Source organism: Pipra filicauda, unplaced genomic scaffold, assembly GCF_003945595.2.
Source record: "Pipra filicauda isolate LSUMZ 115617 unplaced genomic scaffold, ASM394559v2 scaffold340_size778089_pilon, whole genome shotgun sequence".
Lineage (NCBI taxonomy): Eukaryota > Metazoa > Chordata > Aves > Passeriformes > Pipridae > Pipra > Pipra filicauda.
Window position 1 is genome coordinate 381,279 of NW_024104466.1, and position 20,314 is coordinate 401,592.

General features: G+C 38.2%; 1 protein-coding gene across 3 annotated transcripts in view; it reads right to left on the reverse strand.

Annotated features, from left to right (window-relative positions):
* Positions 1-20,314, reverse strand: part of RAP1GDS1 (Rap1 GTPase-GDP dissociation stimulator 1) — a 93,809-nt gene that overhangs the window by 3,239 nt on the left and 70,256 nt on the right. For all 3 annotated transcript variants that reach the window (XM_039384236.1, XM_027738161.2, XM_039384237.1), the window contains 9 exons: positions 14,084-14,212; positions 11,557-11,682; positions 9,531-9,674; positions 9,038-9,169; positions 8,501-8,635; positions 6,792-6,917; positions 5,705-5,844; positions 3,124-3,250; positions 1,574-1,702 (listed from right to left, as the gene is read on the reverse strand). In XM_039384236.1, the coding sequence (XP_039240170.1) occupies positions 1,574-1,702; positions 3,124-3,250; positions 5,705-5,844; positions 6,792-6,917; positions 8,501-8,635; positions 9,038-9,169; positions 9,531-9,674; positions 11,557-11,682; positions 14,084-14,212 (1,188 nt within the window). The remainder of the gene's footprint in view (positions 1-1,573; positions 1,703-3,123; positions 3,251-5,704; positions 5,845-6,791; positions 6,918-8,500; positions 8,636-9,037; positions 9,170-9,530; positions 9,675-11,556; positions 11,683-14,083; positions 14,213-20,314) is intronic.

Consider the following 20,314-nt stretch of genomic DNA (forward strand, 5'->3'; position numbering starts at 1 on the left):
GTCTGTTCGCTGGGAGCAGGGTAAGGAGCCTCATGTCTAGGCAGAGCTTACAGTGTGGTGGCAGACTGAACTCTGCCAGTCAGATAATCCTAAAGAACCTCCCGTAAGACAGGACTGTTCCATACTCTGGTGGACTAGAGAGACCAGTGTTTGACTTTAAATAACTGTCAGTCTTGCAGGTGACAAGACTCAAGGAAGGGAAAACGCAACTGTCAGGTGGAATTTCTGAAGATGAATATTTTAGTTGGAAGCAGGTAGGAATATACACAAGAACATCACAGTGAGGCTGAGTGGGAACCTTTGCCAAAAGAATTCTGCTCTACAATGGATGGATAATCCCAACCATGAAATGGCTCTAGAAGGTTGTGAGTAACAACTAAATTTACATGCCTTAACGTTAAAATGAATGCTTACTGGGAGCTGAGCCTGGTTAGCAGATTTAGAGCACAACCTTTGCACACCGAGATGTGTATACTCTCCAAACCCAAGTATTTGTTCCTATAAGATGGCAGTAATACAGCATTCACGTGCATGGATGTACAGGTCACCTGAATTACACTTGCAGTAGGCAATAGCTCTGTTTAAGAAAAAAAGCATCTCTGTTTACAGAGACAGAACATGCTTAGCTATGGTAACGTTTAATCAATTAAACTGAATTGCTGTAAATTCATCTGAATTCATCTCTGGAAAACCTCAAATATTTCACACTTGGCAAGTCGTGTGCAGATAGACTCTGAGTTTACACCTTTCTGTACTTAATCCAGTTGTCATCTTAGTTGTCTGTAAATGCCTGAAACCTTTATGGAATGAAATTAGTTCTCCTTCCACAGACTAAATACTTCTTAAAAAAACAAATTAAAGAAATGTAGCGACTTCTTGAAACCTCAGCTGGGAATCAAATTTTCCCCTCAATGACACCTTGCTCTTTTTTGTTTTGTGGTTTGTTTTGTTTGTTTGTTTGCCCACACACAGGTGGGAAGTTGCAGTATCAAACCACAGCCTGCTATACCACCCTGAAAACAGCCTGACCTTTAGCAGAGGGTGAGCTCAGAGAGATGAGAGTTTGCAGCGTCCAGCACTGACATGTGTTAATGCATGTCCTGCTCATCTTTCAAAGCAACCTAAACAGTTGTGACTGGTGGGCTGAGCACATGAGGGCTGCTGAGCGAAGGACTCTTCCTAGTGAGGTAAGTGTAAGGATCCTTCCTAAACCACCATCAGTTATAGGGAACTTGCAGCTTAAGATGAAAATAATGTTCTTGTTAACCTTCATATTTGCAAAGACAACCTGATACTGTCATTTCTTTCCTGTCAAAGTTTGAGCTAGCTGCACCCTGCAGAAACCAGAGTCTCATTTCTGCAGTTAATATCCCAAACTGATTTAACAGCCCCTTCCTTGACACTAATAAACGCTATCAAGAAAGTGTCATAGTAAATTGAACCTTTCTGTGTACATCCATTGCAAACAGAAAACCAGTCTCAGTGTGTTTGCATTTGCTCTATGTTCAGGCTGTAGGAGGGAACTAAGTTTACATCCATAAATCTCAGGAAGCAGCCTCTCCTGAATACTCACCAGATCCTATAAGAGCACAGATCAGCACCATGGAATTGTATTTTATTTCTGGAGCACTCCTGTCGTCTGAGAGCAGTCTGTGTAGAATCTGAACAAGCTGAGCATTTTCAAGATCCTTTTCAGCAGTGACTGAAATAAAGTGAAAAATTTTAAGTCTGTAAGTGCCACTTGCTTTGATGCTTCCGTGTGTAGCTATTTACTGAAACATGGATCTCTCACTGGAGTGAAAGGGGTGCTGTGGTACATAACTCACTGGTATGAAACTGAAGCACATAATTGATGGTATGATGACAGGAATCACAGCTCTTGCTATAGAAATGTGAAGTTGCTTAACTGCTTGAAAGGACAGCCACGGAGTTTAATGACAAAATCCAGTCTTAAATGTGCAGTGAGCTGATGGAAAAGCCACCAGGCTTTCTAGCTATTTCGGCCAACACTTGCAATATTTCAATTTTCAAGACTTCCATTGCCTGAATTTGCTTTTGGAAATTCTGTCTGAGTAAATACAGATTGTGAAGTTCTTGATTCCATGGTAGAGGGAGCTCAGAGTCCATTATAAAGGCTGTGAAAAACTTTTCAAGATCACAGTGTGAGTTACTACCTCTGTAGCTTTCTAAGAAACATTAGGTATTGAACTGAGGCTTAGCCTTTAAAGGCCTGAAGACAAGAGAGTTAGACGATTCATGTGACTAGGAACATCCTTCCTTTTATTTAAAACAATTCCCTGATGTATTGGCAGTGATTTGGAAGTTGAACAGAGCATTCCTGTAGTACGCACTTGATGACAAGAGATGAAATTAAGAGCAAAAATAAGTAATGCTATTTGTTTAGTTCCTTATCTTAGTTAATAAGCAAGGATAAACAGAACCTCAGTTGGCCATTTACCTTTCTGTTTGGAAATCTGAGGTACTACAAATGCAAGTCAAGCTGTGTAATCATCTCTGCCTTCATATGGCAACTCTTGCACCTATTTCTGTGGAACTTAATGAAGACATTTTGGGGGCATTATCCATCTGTGTTCTGTAGCCCTTACTAATTAGGTAAGTGAAAGCTTTATTTTCATTCTGCCAGTTGGTTAGAGCATGGTCCTAATAACGCCAAGGTTGTGGGTGCAATCTTTGTGTGGGCCATTCACTGAAGAGTTGAACTCAATCCTTGTGGGTCCCTTCCAACTCAGAACATTCTGTGATTCTGTGACCATTCCAGTGTAGGAACAGGGTCAGGTCATATAGTCTCCATTGTAAAGTACGTTCGCCTTCTTTTGGGTTTTGCCCAAAATCTGAAAGTTAAATTGAAGGGCCCTTCTAAATCATGTCAACACCTACCAGAAGGATGGAGCAGATATTGTAGAACCAGCAGTCTCCAGTTTTCTGCACAACATGACAGCCTGCCAGGGTCTTCATGAACCGTCACGTACTGCTGTGCTACCCATAGGCAGGTGGAAGAAGGAGGCTGTTCTACACTGCCAAAGAAACTCATACAACTCTCCCTCTATGGCTTCTCTTGGGCACAGACTGGAAAGGCAACAGGTGAACTGCTGGGATACTCACCTAACTCTAATGCCGCTATTAATGCCAGTGCAACGAGGGCTTCGTTTTGCATTATTACGTGTTCGCTGGTCGCCATGGTTACTAAATGCTTGATGCCACCACTCTGAACAATGGTCCTAATTACATCCTAAAATAAATAACACAAAGATAAAAAAAATCTGTATTGCATACATACTGCATTAAATAAGGAAACTACCATGAAGGCTACGTTATCTTCAGGTAAGGATCCGCTCACTGGCTTTATGCACACAGGATCACTTTATACATAAATGTACACACACACAGGCCTACAAGTTATCTGTTACTACTTTGCAACTGTAAGATACAATGTGTTAAACCAAGCCAGGTAACCCCATGACTAAGTTAAGATACACATAACTAACTCTTTTCCAGGTCATATCGTGTAACTCAACTTCTCACGATGTGCCATCAATCACCAAACAGTGAGGTGTTCAAAGTACCCAGTGAGCCACATATTTGGGATAAGGAAACAGAAGAACATTTTTAGAGTTTCTTCAAAATGTTCAGAGAGGTGAGATCACAACTATTACACCTTACTATGTAACAGAAATGGTGTACTTTAAAAAATATATTTAGAAATAGGCAGGAAAATGAGCAGCAGTCTCTTAAATATTGTGGAATTTTCCTTCAAATACAAAGGAAAGGAAAAGGTAGGTATGGGATACCAATGTGTTGGTTTCTGTTCTAATGCCAACCATTAAAATGAATTGTTGGCCAATACTGCAGCCCAGTATATAAGAAATTAAAATGTTGACTGGGTTAAATATCCCCTAAATCAGTTCAAAAATACACAGCTGAGATTCTGTTTTCAAGTCCAAAATTTGATCCAACTTACTTATGTGACAAGCATGAATAAAGATTTCTAGTCTCTGCAGGTACTTGTCAGTTATAATTTTAAAACTGATTTTGCACCTAATGTTTTCACCATTTTATGTCCCAAAAATTGCAGCCTAATAACTCAAGAGTAGCACATTTAAAACCCTTTTTTCCCCTAAATGACATAATGTATGCAAGCATTTAAGTATTTTTATATATATATATAAAATAGTTATATATATATTATTTATAGAGTGTATTTGCAATGATGTGTTTTATTATTTGTGATTTTCTGGTGGAACTCCAAAGTAGTTTTGAGACAATCTAGAAACTGCTAAGTCCTATTTGAATTGGTGTGGAATTTTGGCTGTATAAGCCCTAAGAATCAGTCAGCATCATTGACATCAAAATTTTTTATGGCTTGGTGCTAGTGTGGCTAAAATCAAAAGTCTCTACTCCAGTTTTTAAGAATGACTAAAACTAAACTACTGTTGCCTTTGTAAATATTACTCCAAATCCTTTAAAGTTAAAAGCCAAATTAAAATCTGACATGCTGTAAAGAACCATACAGTTGTACTCATATTCAAACCTAGAGGGCAGCAAAAGCTTAAAAAAACCCACCCCCTCAGCTCTGTTTTCTTCTTCCAGTCAAGTTTCGTCTATGAGTACATAAACCACACAAAAATTCACCTGTGACAATTCTGTTAACTGCTGTATTAATATCTATTCCATGCTATTGGTAGTGTCTCCATATTTAGAATTGAATTCTGTTTTCCTGTAAAGAATATTGATAAAATCTTGCATCTGTGGTGGCATTTGCCATTCCACGCATGCTGGGGATTGTGTGGGGTGGGTGTAGAAAAAATGAGAACTCAGAGAAATGAAACCTGATCAGTTTGAGAGGCTGAACATAAAATGGAGAATGGGTATTAGAGAGAGGTAATATTAGAAACCAGGAAAGATTTAAATCTCTATAAGGCCTGTTGACTTGTTCTTGGAGAGGCTCAGTATAGATCAGGCCCACACTATGTTTTTGACTTTGTAAATGCCATGCATGAATTAAGAGGTCACTGTTACAGTCTGAGTTCTCCAAATCACACTTGCTATTTAAGCTCAGTAATGCAGCCTGTGTTCATATCAGTGAACACGCTGAAGGAAGTCTGAGCCTGAAATAGCTTGTCTCCAGAGGAGATGCATTTGTCCCTTCTGAGGCTATGTTCTGCCTAATACTCTCCTGAACAAGGACAGCAGGCTTGGACTGTTTAGGTAAAGGTATTTGATTGAAAGGTATTGAAGGTGACGAGATAGACAAATGAGTTTCTCTTAACATCATACCTTTAGCCACGTGCAAGCTAGCTTTTGTTAGAATTTGGGATAAATTATGATTTCTAATGAATCTTTACAGAATCTTGTAACTCTGAAATATGCTATAAGAAAAGCAGGGGGACAGACTGTTTCTGGATCTCATTTTTATATAAATATATATAGCAAGTTCATAACAACTGAGCTCAATGATTCTTCACATGTAGCATCACTAAAACATGGAAAATATGGCACGCCGAACTGCTGCAGGATACATTAAAAACAAAAATGAGTCAAGACTTGGGCAGGGGAGATGTAACACGTGAATACCCAACCTGGCTCTCTAGAAGGATTGCGAGCTGAAGGGTCGGCTACCTACAGCAAGTGCAGAGTAACTCTTAGTTGTTACACTAAGAGTTACACTTTTTCACCACTAACTTACTTTTGATTTGCTGTGTCGTATAAGTGCAGAAAGTAGTCTGTTGGACTCTCCCATCACACCTGCGTGATCCTTGGCTTCACACCACTCCACCAATCGTTCCACCAGTTTTACATTTTTGCCCAGCTGTTCAGCTGCTTCTGCTACACGATGCCGGAGCCAACAACACAACAAAAAAGTTGTCACTTTTTTTTAAGCAAGTGCTAGAAAAACAAGCTGAAAGTTACTAACTAGAAGGCGTTAGTAGAACTTCACTAGCTTGCAGTACAACAGCAGAAGTCTAGGCTGCATTGAAGCAAGTAAAAGCCAGTCAAAATGGAAACACCTTATCAGCCCAGTTAATGAAGCTTATGCACTGATTAAGAGCAGGGAAAATACAGGTGATGTCAGACCCCCAGGTTAGCTATGAGCTAGCTCAAAAATTTAAAACCAGCAGGGACCGCTGCCACAAGGGAGCTCTGCTGTCAGTTAGATTAGGTTTGATAGACTAAGTCATGTAAGTTTCTTCAATGAATTTCTGTTTCACATGTAATAGCTTTACTAGAACTATAATGGATCTTTTGAAAAACTCTGCAGGACTGGGTCAAAAATACATATGCAGCTAATTTACCTCATTAACTACTTGTGTTTTTTAGCAGACTTCTGATTTTATAAATCCTCATCCTGGAATGTGCTGTTAACTCAAAGGTGCTTGTTCTTTTTGAAATTACAGTCTATTAATTAATAGAGTATTAGCCTGTTCCAAAGAGTGAGGTACAGCCAGGAAATGCGGTAAGTGAACAGCAAAACAGGAGTGGTTGCTTCAAGCACTCACGCCTCAATACATACTTGTGATGTGACAGTGTAAAGAAATTCAAAAGTAAATAAGTATTTGACACTTATTTGGAGGGTCCTTAGTAGTCAGCTTAGGAGTTCTGAAAGAAAAAATCAACCCACATTCCTCTCCCTTTGCATATGCATTAGATTTATTCCAAGACTTCAGGAATAAAATTTAAAAAAATTCCCTGCTTCTCTCTTTTAAGAATCTTGGCAGCATGTCACAGACTGAACCAAAGAGAATCACTTAACACAGAGAACAGTTTATTTTTACCTTGTGCATCTATTAACATTCTTAATGTTCCCAGCAGCTTGAACTGAACAGGGGGCATCTCCGATCTGAGAAATTTCAATACAGCTTCTGCAACGCCAGCTGATAGCATCTTAGCCTTATTTACAACTGCATGAATAAAGAACAGGGATTGATCTCAAGAACGTTTCTGGAAGATAATTTATTTCCAAGATGGTCTTGAAGCAAATCTTCAGACGTGGTTTGAAAAATAGGTTGTGAGCACAGACTTCAGGAACATGAGCGTGCACTGGTGCTACCGCATTATGGAAAAATGTCACGGCTCCTAAGGCACAGCTGTGAAATTAAGTGCTTTTTCCTAGCATGCACATCTAATTTTCAGTGTTCAGCCTGAACACAAACTTGGGCTAGACTTCTCCACTTGGTCTAGGAATGGCATCTTCCACAAAATGCATCAGGTAGAAGCCCAGGCTAATACTTGCACCCCAAATTATGAGGTAACTTCCCTGAGTCCCAACAATTCTCTTCTATTCCTCAGGCAAAGAAACTAAAGCATCTAATTAGCAGAATAACCTCTTACCCAGTTCCATTACTTTATAAGAACAACACTGGCCTGACATGTCTGGAGTCTGTAGTCCTTTTACTGCCCCCTACCCTCCCTCAACCTCTCTTTTATGCCCTCCGCTAGTCTACGCTCTCCGCTTTCGTAGAGCTCCCTGAAATGTATTTAAGGTGCAAATCCTGCCCAAAAGCATACTTAGAAAAAAGCACTTATTTGATATTCAAAATAGTGTTTTAACAAGCAGCTTCTCACTGAGGTCAGTCATTACTTGCTCATTTTTCTTTAACAATGTTCAGGGAAGCTTATTTAGGTCTCTGGCAGACACCCTTGAGCACAGGCTATAGGGAAGCTGACTGATGGAAGTGAGAAGAATGACTCACCTGAGAAAGGTAAGCAAACTGCATACCACTAAAGCAGAGTGGGTTTAGTTATGTATGCATGATCATTTCTAAAAAGTTATGGTTTGTCAAAACTGAAAATAGTAAAATAAGGTTAAATGGTTAAATGGATTTTTGGCTTGGCACAAGAAAGCATACCACAAGTATTACAGATTTGCTTTGTTTTTTATGTCCATGTGCTCTACCTTTTATGCTTGGGTAATCAAAACTCATACAAATTAAGTTATTAAAAATGACAAAATTGGCATTCAGCTCACTGCCTACAAACAGTAACTAATTGCAATAGGCTGGCTATTCTAACAGTCTACCTCCAAATCTAATTTGGCAATTTTCAAAGTCTCAGGAAGTTACAGTAAGGTGCATTGTTTCAACAAAGTGGACACTGTTCTCTGGTGGGGATCCTCAGCTGTGAGAAAGATCCCAAAGGAAGCAACAAAAAAACTCATAATGCAGTGCTCTGGGCAAAAAGGTTTGAGAAATCATATCCAAGGCCTCCTCACCTCCTTGCCTTTTACAAAGCTGCTCTTTTGTTGGTGGGAGATACTGTGGGATCAGGGGGGCAGAGGACGGTCACCAGGCCTGTGATGTATTTTGAACTGCTTGTCACAACTGCTGTGCAACAGACACAAAAGCAACGATGGGCAGAATGAAAAGCAGCAGTGTGATCTCCCTCTAGGACTGTCAGTCAGTTCTCCCACCCTCATTCCCTGGGGGGTGCAGTGGGAGAGCAGAATGTCACCTTTGGGTAGTTAGCAATGCAAAGAGAGGCTTACCAGGAATAGCCAGGTTTCTGAGCGCGCTCAGTGCAGCATGCTGCACAGTTACATTTCCATCCTCCACATGTCTGTCTAGCAGATCCATCAGCTTTTGAACTATGCCATTATCCACCATATGGATGCAGTTTCCATCTGTGCGAGATGAGACAAGTCACTCGTGAATGGAAGATCATTACTAAGATTTTTACGATAATGTCTAACGAATGGAAGGGTTATTTCCTTCCTCCTTTCTAGATTTCATCGTTTAGAATTTGACCACCATCATCAATGGGAGCTGCAGTGCTCGTGACAAACTTAGAAGAGTGATAGAAGAAACACTGAAGAAGGCAGAAATCCCCTATACCCCTCTAAAAATGCAAAACAGTATTTTTAAAGTAAGCTTAATGCTTTTCAGGATTGTAAAGTATAAAACTACTGATGTTGCTGTATAAACACCAGCTTTACTGTGACACAGGTTTTGTTTGTAGCTGTACAGATAGAGCATGATAGAAGGGCACACATAAATTTACATAAGCTATTATGGCATGTTCTTACCATTTCTGGCAAAATTTGCAATAGCCAGTGCTCCTGCAAGCTGTAGCTGATGACTATTGGAAGGAATCCATGAAAGCACTCTTTGGAACACACTGCCTTTTCCTCCTTCAAATAACTTCTGCATGGATTCATCTGGGGTAAAAAGCACAGACAGGTACACAGGGTAGAATGAAACCTAAATCTTTAGAGTTTGCAATTCTATCTAATAATTTATTCAATTTAAACAAGCTTTAATGCTGAAATGGTCAGCAAACCAAAAAAGTGTTTGTTAGGGAAACTTCTCTTTATATTTGTGAAGCTATGCTGGTTGCACTACAATTAATACAGTCTTGCAGTGGGATCAGGACAAAATCTGACCTGTTAAATGTTTGCCTGGTGGGTAGCAGGTCCTCTAAGTTATTTAGAAAATTAATGAATAGTGAAATTTGGCAGCCAAACAGCATTACAAATACCTGCTGTTGCTTTGCAGAAGACAGTGACAGCCCATACTTACCTCCAAGCAATAACAGAACCATAAGGTCAGAAGCTGTTTTCAGCTCTGCAATATCATCCTCTTTGTCACTGTCCACAGTCTTCTGGACGATCTCAAGTAAGCACTCCACCAAGCCTGCTTCAACCAGCTGCAGTTTAATGACATCTGAAGAATAGCATGGATAATGGGAGTCAGAATCAGGATTTTAAATACACCTATCGCACACACACACAGGACAGACTGTGAGAAGTAGTGAAGTCACTGGTTTCACTGACGGCTTGTGTACATAAACCTGCAACTCCTTTATTTGAAATTCTTAGGGCCAACTTCTGTTATTACTCCTCTAGCAGGCGCTCCCTGGACGGCCTTTAGAGCACAACCATACACTGAAGCTCTGTGGAGTCCTTCACTTCTCAAAAATGAGGATATTTCTCTACAGCAAACTTCTGGCATCTCAGTCATGACACAGCAGACTTATAAGGACTGTGCTGTGTTCATGCTTTCCACAGACTTTGGACTATGCTGCAGAACAAACTTAAGGTTTCTTATTCTGTTTCATGTACAGAATGTGTACATTTGTGACTTCACTGACACAAATAAGTATAAAATACAGAACTTTTTGATGAAATCTTAGACCAAGCAATTTCTCTTAGTTGAGGCAATATTTTTGCCATTCATTGAAAGGGCTGCAGCAGGAGTACAGTAAGGCCAAATCCAAAAGGCTGGATCTGGAGGGAAGTTTGTTGTGATTGAAGAAAAACTGGAAATTGATGAGGCAAACACATTTCTTAGTTATTACTAGAAACAAGGCTCAAGAAGGCAATAAATACGTTTTTCAGGTGGTGACATAGAACCTGGGAACAGTGTTTTATCTCCTGTTTCCACAACAACAAAATCTTTAACAGATACTTCCCTGTGAACTTGGAGCTGGGAATCTCCTCACATGCCTAAACTCCCTTTCTGTTAAGATGGAATGGCAAGTCGTCTGATGCTGTTATTAAGTCTTTTCACACATGAAAGTGATTCTGGTAGTTTTTGCATGCTGGTTTTGGAAAACACAGTCACAAAGCTCTGCAGAAGTGTGCAAAGAAATAGATTTCTCTCACCTTTCCGCATGAAATGGTGTTTTAACAATAAGCTGTTTAACCCAAGTTAAAATACTTGTAAAGGCCAAAGCTTTGGAAATATTTTTTTCTTATAGTTTACAAGCCACAGATGGGAGAGGAAGTGTATTCTACCTCCGGTGAAGGATGTGTCTGACTCTCAGTTTCCTGGTGTCAGTAGGCTTCTGGCCTGAGTGAAATTCATTGTTCCTCTAAGAGCAACTGACCTTCTCATGAACTTTGTTAGGGAATGTAAAATATCCCGTTGGGATTTTTTTAAGATAGGCACTTTTGCACTGAGGTGCTTTAAAAAATAGAGAATTCCCTTAGTTCCAGAATATCGGGTTGCAGATGTCTTGTGATTTGAAACTGAAATTGCTACACCAATGTGCTTAATCAACAACTAAATAAGAAACAAGCTTAAAACACCCCAACCACCAAAATCTAGACTCTGCAAATACTTAATTTAGATGTTTTTTTCCTTCTGACCTATTGCTAATTGTCTGCAATCAAAAGCACCTAAATAGTACCAGCACAGTGAACTCATTGAAGTATGCCTTGAATTCACAGTGGAAATGTTCAGCTGACTACCTCGTACATGCAAGCACCTGAGTTACGGTCAGCAGCAGTGAACTTCTCAAATCTACCTGGAACTAAAAAACATAGTCTAAGAAAAATTAAGCATTTGAACTGAAATACGTCAAATACACAAAACGTTCAACCCTATTCCATGTCAGTCCCTGAGAATGGAATAACTCAGAGCAACTTGCTAGTTATTATATAATAAATTAATATATTTTGGAAAAAATGTGCAGCTTTAGAACTGAAAGTGGCTTCTGAACAAAGCAGCCAGTTACTCTGCATTTAGTCCCTGAAAGAGACACCAATATACCAAAATACACAGAAGGGAATGAGTAAAATATAGTGCAAGAAAAAATTCTCACCATTTTCTGCCAGGGGAGCCAAAACTTCAAAAATCATCTCTTTTTTATCATGCTCTATTTGCTTCTTGAACAGTTTCACAAGCTCTTCAGCAATGTTTGTGTAGGCAAACTGCTCCTTACTTGACTCTGTGAAGTAGAAGGAAAAATTCAGTATGAAGTAAACAAACCACATCAAAAGGTAGGACTATTTCTTTTCTCTTTGTTACCAGGTTTATTCACTGGTAAAATGTTTATTCACAGTAAGATGACTAAGAGTGCTCTTGACAGACAAGAACAATAGACTCCTGCTTGTCACAAAATGAAAAGATACATGTCTCACACTTTCAGATAAATGTGCTGACCTGAATTTATTATGATTAAGGCTGTAAAAACTATATAAATATACGATCAAGGCTGTTGGGGCTGGTTTTGCCCAACAAAATGTAAAGGTAGCTATAGAAACAGTAACAGTACAAAAATATATATTAAGTCTTTGATTTCCCTCATCTTAACAGGAAGAAGAGCAGGGTATATACCACACTTTCTATGGGAAAGATGAAGATTTGCACTCAATGCTTTAATATTTACATGGTTTCACGATGTTGACATTTCTTTTTAAATCTGTGTGTGGCTGTTGCTGGGCCATCTCACCCTGCACAGAGAGCATAAAGCAGCTTTTAGAGATGGGTGGGCTTCCTACCAGCAGATTAGCCAGCAGATCTTCAAATGTACATTCAACAAAAGCATCTCTTATTCCACTGCCCGTATCATATTCCTCCTCCCTGGCAGTATTACAAGGGATGCAGGTGGTAGGGCTGGTGTTCTGCATTCTCCAGTTGCCACCTCCTGAGGGCCATCTGTAGTTAGAAAATCTTCCAGCACCTTTGCTATTGCTCTGATGGATGGTTAGGGATTATTTTAATCTAGAACTGACCCCAAGGACTCGGGAAAAGCATGAACTGAAGACCTAGACTCTTTTGTGCACATTCCATTATTGTTTTCTCTCACTCTGCACAGTTGCACAGCATATTCTAAGTGGATTTTCGATTTTTCCAGTATTTTTAAAAGGAGATTCATCACTCTTTTTATTGGTTTGTGCCCTGCTTTGGCAGAGAATAAGAGTCATATAATGCTTTCCAAGGGATCTGTGCAATGCAGTTGTCTCTTAAGTGATGCAAAATGGTAACTCCACCAAAAAATTCCCTGAAATTACAAGGCAAAAATAAAATAATACAGTTTCAATGTGATTGACTAAACTATTGCTTAAGGGAGAATAAAGTATTACAAACTAAATTAATTTTGTGCCAATCTTAAAGAATGAGGACCTTTTCATCATATAACAGGAAAGGAAGCAGCTACTGTTAAGCTTCTTTCTCATGGTTCTTGTTCCTCAACAGGACAGAGCTGGATCTTTCCAAAGAGGGAAAGGTGATGTAGTTCTCCATGAGGCTACCATTTCTTGTATTTAATATCCTTATGGTTTTAGTTGCATCTAAGCACTAGAATTTTCAGAGTATGACTCTTATTATACTTTCTGTTGTGCACATACAGTACACAGTGCCCATCTTGAAGACCTGTCATCTATTAACTTCTTTAGTGCTACTTTGATGGCTCTTTCTGTTGTTGAGTTGTTAAGAGGAGCTGTCTACTGTAAGTGAAGGTATCGTGTGTACGATCAGACTGCTAGATATGATGTTCTTTCTGGCCTTGGAATCTATGAACTCAGGCCACCAAACACTACAAACCAAACTCAGAGATATATTTTTCATGTTTTGAACTGCTGAATGTTCTCAGAAAAACAGGATGATATCATAACTGCTATATTATCCTAGTGCAGTGCAAAAAAACTCTTAAGACTAAAATTTCATTGAACAGGTTAGCAAAAGAACAGCAATGTAAAACACAAGTGATAATAAAACATAGGCTGTAACAACCTGTTGATTTACACTTGATCGAATTCCAATGAAAACTAATCCAGTTGCAAAGACATTGGATCAAAGCAGGGCTACAAACTTCAATTTAAATGAAGTTGTAACTAAAATTGCTAAAGATAACATCTATTCATGACTTATACATGGAAGCATTTAGACTAGAACATGTTAAAACTCTTCACCTAAAAGAATATTGTATAGGCAGATAAATGAACTGTGCCTGTCTCAGTTTCATTCAGAGATTTTCATGAGTCTAAGTTAATCCTGATAAAACTTTGTGGACCTACACCAGGACACAATATTTATATTATTAATAAACAATTCACAGTAAGTAGCAGTGCTATGGAAATACTGTTTGGATAATTTAAAACGTGTTTAGTTGCACTGAAGAACATTAACATAAAACATAAGACTGTATTAAGCACCCAAATAAATTTCAATTACTGAAGGCAAAAAAAAAAGACAATTATAGATTCTACGGAAAATAAGCAGAAACTGCTTGTCTATTATTATAGAATGTACCAAAAGGAATGGAACAAGCATCGGTGCAAAGCTTTTGTTAGTCTTTAACTAAGACTTAACTGAATGTGAATTTGAGATTAATATCATGGACTTACCGAGTTCTGCTAAATTGCCAAATGCAACAAGGCACATTTCTGTCAGAGCTGCATTTTGGCAATGAATACCCAACAATTTCACTAACGTAGGAATAACACCCATATTGATAAGCTGTGACTGCAACGTATCTACATAAAAAGAGAGTACAACAGTGAGTTAGCATTTCTGTTCGTAGTACCATTCCTTTAACCAAAAAAGCATTTTTCACACAAAGCAACTTCTAGGCTAAGCAGCATTTAAATGTCTGTCTCCTCTATTCTGCTACACTATCAGGTCCAGAGTTGAGATATGGACTCATAATTCTCCTTGTCCCTGGCAATGGGATGTATTCCCAGAAATATTCCTTCCTGATCTGGTCATAGGGTATAATGAGTTATGCAGCTACTGACAATTTTGTGGTTATCAGGTTCTTAATACATGTCGGGTTTGATTCTGGGCTCACTGAGACAAGCCGGCTGAAATCAACCTAAACTAGGTCAGTGAAATAGTTATTTATCTGAGAGCTTTTTCTACATACTCTTTTATTATTAAAGAGCAAAACTGGAAAATTAAAATTAGGATGAATATAAACTGGCACTGAAATAAACACGAAAAGTTTTATAAACACAGGAAGTCACAATGTAGATTATGAGGAGCTTGAGAAAAAAGAAAGTTTAATAAAGACAAAAAATGGAAGGTTTAAGAAAAGTCCTTAGAAGCCATTCTGATAATTTCTTGCATAGGATGAAGGTTTATAGTATTTACAAGTAAGAAAGTTATTGCTCCTAGATGTCTGCAAATAGAAAGATGCTTTGATGGTTAGGCAGAAACATGATTGTTTTGAAAGATTATTTATAACGATATTGTCTCTTACACATTTTACCTATAACATAGCAAAGAAGAAAAACATTGTTTTACAGTTGAATAGAATGAAGCAGACTTAAATAAACACACCAGATGTTGTTTAGTAATTTTCCTAAGCATCTTTTTTCCTTTGTTTCCAAGCACTTTGACTATGTTTAAATGTTACAGACCCAAAAGACAAGGATCCAAAGCCCCAGTGAAGTCAAGAGAATTGTATTACTTCATTTAGCTTTGGGTCAAGCCCTACAGGAGAATTCTGGGGGTTTTTTTGTGTTTGGGGTTTTTTTTTTGTTGTTTTCCTTTTTAAGGAATTCATTCTAGGCAACTGAAATCAGTTGGAGGTTTTATATCTGTGGGATCAGAGCCATAAAAAATTGTAGATTTTTACAGGGAGATAAAAACATATTACATCTTAAGTTTAGCAAATTTAGTACCATCTCATGCTCTCAAAAAGCTCTTTGCCCTCAAAATTCTGCCAAATGTGTTTGAAATTTTCATATAATAAAAATTATGAAAATATTCCAGAATATTTAGCTCATTTTTATTAAGCATAAAAGACTTTTATAATAATTATCAATTTGGTACACTAAGTAAGTAAAAGCCTTGGTTATTACAGGTTAGTGGGGATGAGCAGGAATCCTTATGGCTTGACATCTTTAATAAAACTGTATTACTTACCAGTAACTGAATTTCCTTTTTTGGGGAGAGGGATTATCTCTTCCACAGATTCATGATCTTTAGTGAAATTTATGAGAACGCCATGTCAGACACCAAAGAGCTGTTGAAGTTGTCAAATTTCAGGTAAGTACAAATTGTACTAGCGCATGCATTGAATGCCATTTTACCTCTGGCAGATGTGTGAGTCACTACTACACCCTCCTACTTCAATCCAAACTGACTGTAAAAATCTGTCTCTGAATAGGAAAATTGGAGCAGGGGGAGATGGTTCTGTGGAGAAAATTATTGTGTAGGAGAACTCAAGTTACTGGTAAATAATCTGTTTTTGTCCTTGTTTTGTGATTGTCCCCTGCAGACACTTAAAAATTCTGAAGGAAAACTGGTAGTCATGGAGAGTGGGAGAACAAAGACACAAACCACAAATGCCATAGAACATTATGTGGAAAGAAATTGCTTTGTTACTAGACTATACCTTTAGTCACTCTAAAAATCACTTTATCCAACTGTAATGGACAAAGAGACAATCTCTATGGACTTCATTCTGACATCAGAAGCATAAACTCTCAATTTTGAGGAGGGTTTTTTTTATCTGCTGTCTCTTTCTTCATACAAAATATATAAAAAGCATGGAGAAGAAGATGAGTGGAAAAAGGGAAACCACATCCATCTTTGAAAGGAAATAGGAATCTTTAGAGCCAAACAGAAAGATATATTGTTGGTCAGGAGAGCATGGAGTGCACTGACTGAAGGGCCTCTAGAATTTCCAAGTAAGAAAAAAAGGAAAAAAAACCCATATACTAAGAAAGGACAATTGTACTGGGTCAAAAGTCAGGTATTATACCAGACTCCATACCAGTCTCATTTCCCTGGAGTAGAAGGATGACACCTGAGTACAGGAATTGTCTCCAGTGGTAAGAATGGCATTACAAGAATTGTCAGTAGGGTAACCATTGCCTTAACAGCAGTAAGCGAAAGGATAAATTTTCTCTTTTGATGAAGACAGGACAACCCCATGAGTCACAAAGCTGCATAGGAGGTGAGATCTTTGAAAATAAAAGGCTGCCAGCAGCTATTTGCAATGTTTATACTTAAGCTTGGGCTTGCCATACAAATTCTGGACTTGACATTTACATCTGTCATTACCACCAATAGGAGGTTCTTTCTCTAGCAAAGTCTATTAAGCAGTTCAAGAGAAAAGCATTAGGCATCTCAGTGGTATTGAGACCTACAGCACTTTTTAGTTCAGAGAAATTAAAAGCATCTAAGTGGTTCAGTCTTAGCTGAAAAGACTGCCAGCAGTTCTGTATCTGTCCGAGGAAAGACCTCAGACTGGGTAACTTGGATTAACTGCGTATCTTGGCCTTTCACTGCAGGAAGTGTTAATGCCCTACCAGAGCAAGAGACAAATTCAGGGGACACATGCATCCATCCTACAAGCAGTTGCCTGACACAGGACTAAAGCAAGCCATGAAGCCAGGCAACATCGTGTCTCAGGATGAAACAGCTTCCTAAGCAGAACTTTATGCACAGTGAGCAGGAAGCATGAAAAACTGAATGCCTCTTCTGAATTTATGACTCAAAGCCACATTTTACACTGCTATCACATGTTGCACTAGTAAAATGCCTCTGTGTTCTTCTGGGGTGAAAAGCACTGACAGTGATGCTGTACAGATGCATATACAGGTATATAAAAGGCAATCAATACATGCGCCAGCACAAAGAATTACCTACCTAAAACTTGAATTTCAATGGCTCCATGTCCTTCGGTGACACACATGGAAACTCCAAAAGAGTAAGATCTGGGGAGAATATCCCAAATTGAGAACTTTATCGGGGGCATTTTTGTTTAAAACTCTGATTTAGGCTAGTTCATGATTTTGAAAAGAATTCCAGAAAACAACTCATCATTTGTGTCCCATAAGCAACTGTGATTATAATGCTGAAGGAATTTGTACAAATTGGTGGCATGATTTCATACCCTAGAGAAACCTGCTTGCAATCCCCACAGCTATATTAAATCATCACATAACATAAAAGTGATTGTATTGATTATCTCACTATCATAAGGAACATACTTTTCATCTGCTTTTACATACTTTAGGTTACTTTGCATTTAAATATATTTAAGTCTTGAAAGCATGCTAGACATCTTTAGCTGTGATGTAAACGAAACAAAAACCACGGCAAGCATGAAAATTAGCAAAGGTAAATCTTAGGAGGAAGCATTATTGAAATATTGCTTTTAGACCATAATAATGGTGTCATAAATCTCCCTTCCATTTCTTGTGTATTTACATAACTTCTGCAGATGGTCAACAGTGCACATCAGTCCCCAGCATTCATTCCAGTTGCTAAGAGTTTTGTGAGAATAAGAAAGGCTTGGCAGTTGTATGATTTAACATCGAGATGTCACCTTTTACAAAGGCACTGAAGGAAAGAGAACCTTGACAGACTGAAGTTTAATATGAAATGAAATGATGAAAGAATCTATAAACATAATTATTTTTATCTACTATATGCCCATATATATAAATGTATGTATACTTTCACACATCCATACTGTATCCAGCTAACTTCTAATCTCTAATTTGACTACCTAATAAGCCAATTAGCCTAGTTCTTGCATAACTTCTGTATTTCTTTAAAAAGGCTTTCATGGTTTGTTTTAGAGATCTCAAGAGACAATTAGTTACCTTACAGACTGATTCCATTAACTTGCAAATAGTCTTGGCTTACAGGATTATGAGATCTGCAGAATAACTACTCATGTTTCTAACTCAAGTAAAAGAGTGTTTGCATATGATTATTAGTTTTATTAGATTAGTTATTAGTTTTTCCCTCTTTATCCAAGCCTGCTTTGCTTCTTGCTCTTAAGCAGATTCATAGCTACACAGAGACTAATAATGGAAAGCAGGAATGAATTATTTGTGATTGAATTTGTGTAGTAAAATACGATTATGACAAGAGGGTCAAGATAACCTAAGCTGAAGGCAAAGGGATGTTTTCCATAAGAAAAAACCCCTCTGATTTCTAGCAATGCAATTAAATATCAACACTTTCTTTTCAGCTTGAAAGAACTGCAAGAGATGCCAAAGCTGAGTTTGTCCTCTTAACTCTGTAGTTACTAATAAAATAAGATACTAAGGAAGCAAAGAAAGAATTGAGAGACAGTAGGCAAAAATAATTCCTGAACACAAGCAGATGACACAAGAACCTTGTAAAAGGAATCTTAGTTTCAAAGCTTAGATAACAGTGTTATAAATGGAGTTACAACTGCAAGCTGAGCGTCCAGAATCAGGATGAGATACAAGTATGCTCCATTAATTTGCTCTGTTTAGAAAAAGGAAACCTTATTTGTAGATGCTCTTCAGTTGCCTTTTTTACATAACTCAGCGTAATAAATCCCTGAAAGTACTCAAGAACGAGTCTCTCATGTTAAAAAAAAAATGAGGTAGTTGATAGTTACTACTAATAAAGTAGTAGCTATTGGAAAAAGGCAATTGGTTGACTGGGAATGACAAACTGTTTAGAATCAAATAAAACAATTCATATACTCTTTGCTCATAAAATGGTAATAATTGGAAAATATTAGGGTGTTCACAGATAATTAGATGCAACCAAGAGCCAACTCTGCTGTAATGGTCCTTGTCTAGATAGCTAGTGCAACTTAAAAGAGTGCAAGTCATTAAGAGCAGTAAAGAAATCTTCAAAGTCCCCACCTGTGATTTTGTAACACAGCATGCTAAGCTGGAAAAGATTACAGAAACATGAAAAAAGAAGGTAGAAGTGCTATTTCAAAGACTGGAACACCTCCTCCTTACCTAATATTTTTCCTTTTATTTTTGTCCAATTGGTTTCCATAACTACAAAGAACGTGATTCTAGGCTGCAATCCCATACTGCTCATCCTTCAGCAAAACCAATGCAGTGTTTATCTTCTTCGTAAGCAACTGGGACCAAACCTTTGTAAGTAAATCCTGAAAATGATATTCACTAATCTATGACCACAATTAACTGTCAGGACAATCTCAGTTTTGATGTTTAACAGGTCAGCAAAGAACTGCATTTAGTCAGAATATTATCCACCTGATGCTGCAATGCATGGAAGTTAAGTGGTTATCTCAGGCTGACATTGACTGCTGTCCTGAAAATTTATGATGGCCCACAAGTGATATTTTTGATCCATTCACAACTATGGTCCAATTGTACTTGTGGTTCTTAAAACAAAATTGGAAAGACAGGTCAACTATGCATTTCTCCATTCACATGCTACAGGTACGGTCACTGAATTTTCTTCTAAAAATTTAGTCCTCTAAATCCTTTTTCTCCTTTTTTCTTAATTTTTTTTTAATATTGTTTTGGGGTTTTTAATATTATTTGGGGTTCAATTCAGTGGTTGCCCAAGTCAATGAGCAAATTTTACACAGCATACCCATGGGTGCTGGGCCAAACACGAGCTGGGTTCCCACCAAAAGGAACTCTTCCTCATGGAGACCACCAACTATGTGGGGTAGGGTGAAGGTTTGGTAAGCCCCCAGCACTCCTTCCTGATGTGGCGGCAGAACAGGGTGGTGGTGTGCACCCAAATCCAAGAGCTGGGAATACTCCTGCATTTATCACTTCTGACATTGGCGTCAGCAGCTCTTGTGAATATTGTGTCAGTGTGTGAGATGAAAGATGTTCTTTAGCAGAGAGGAGAGCAGCTAGTGA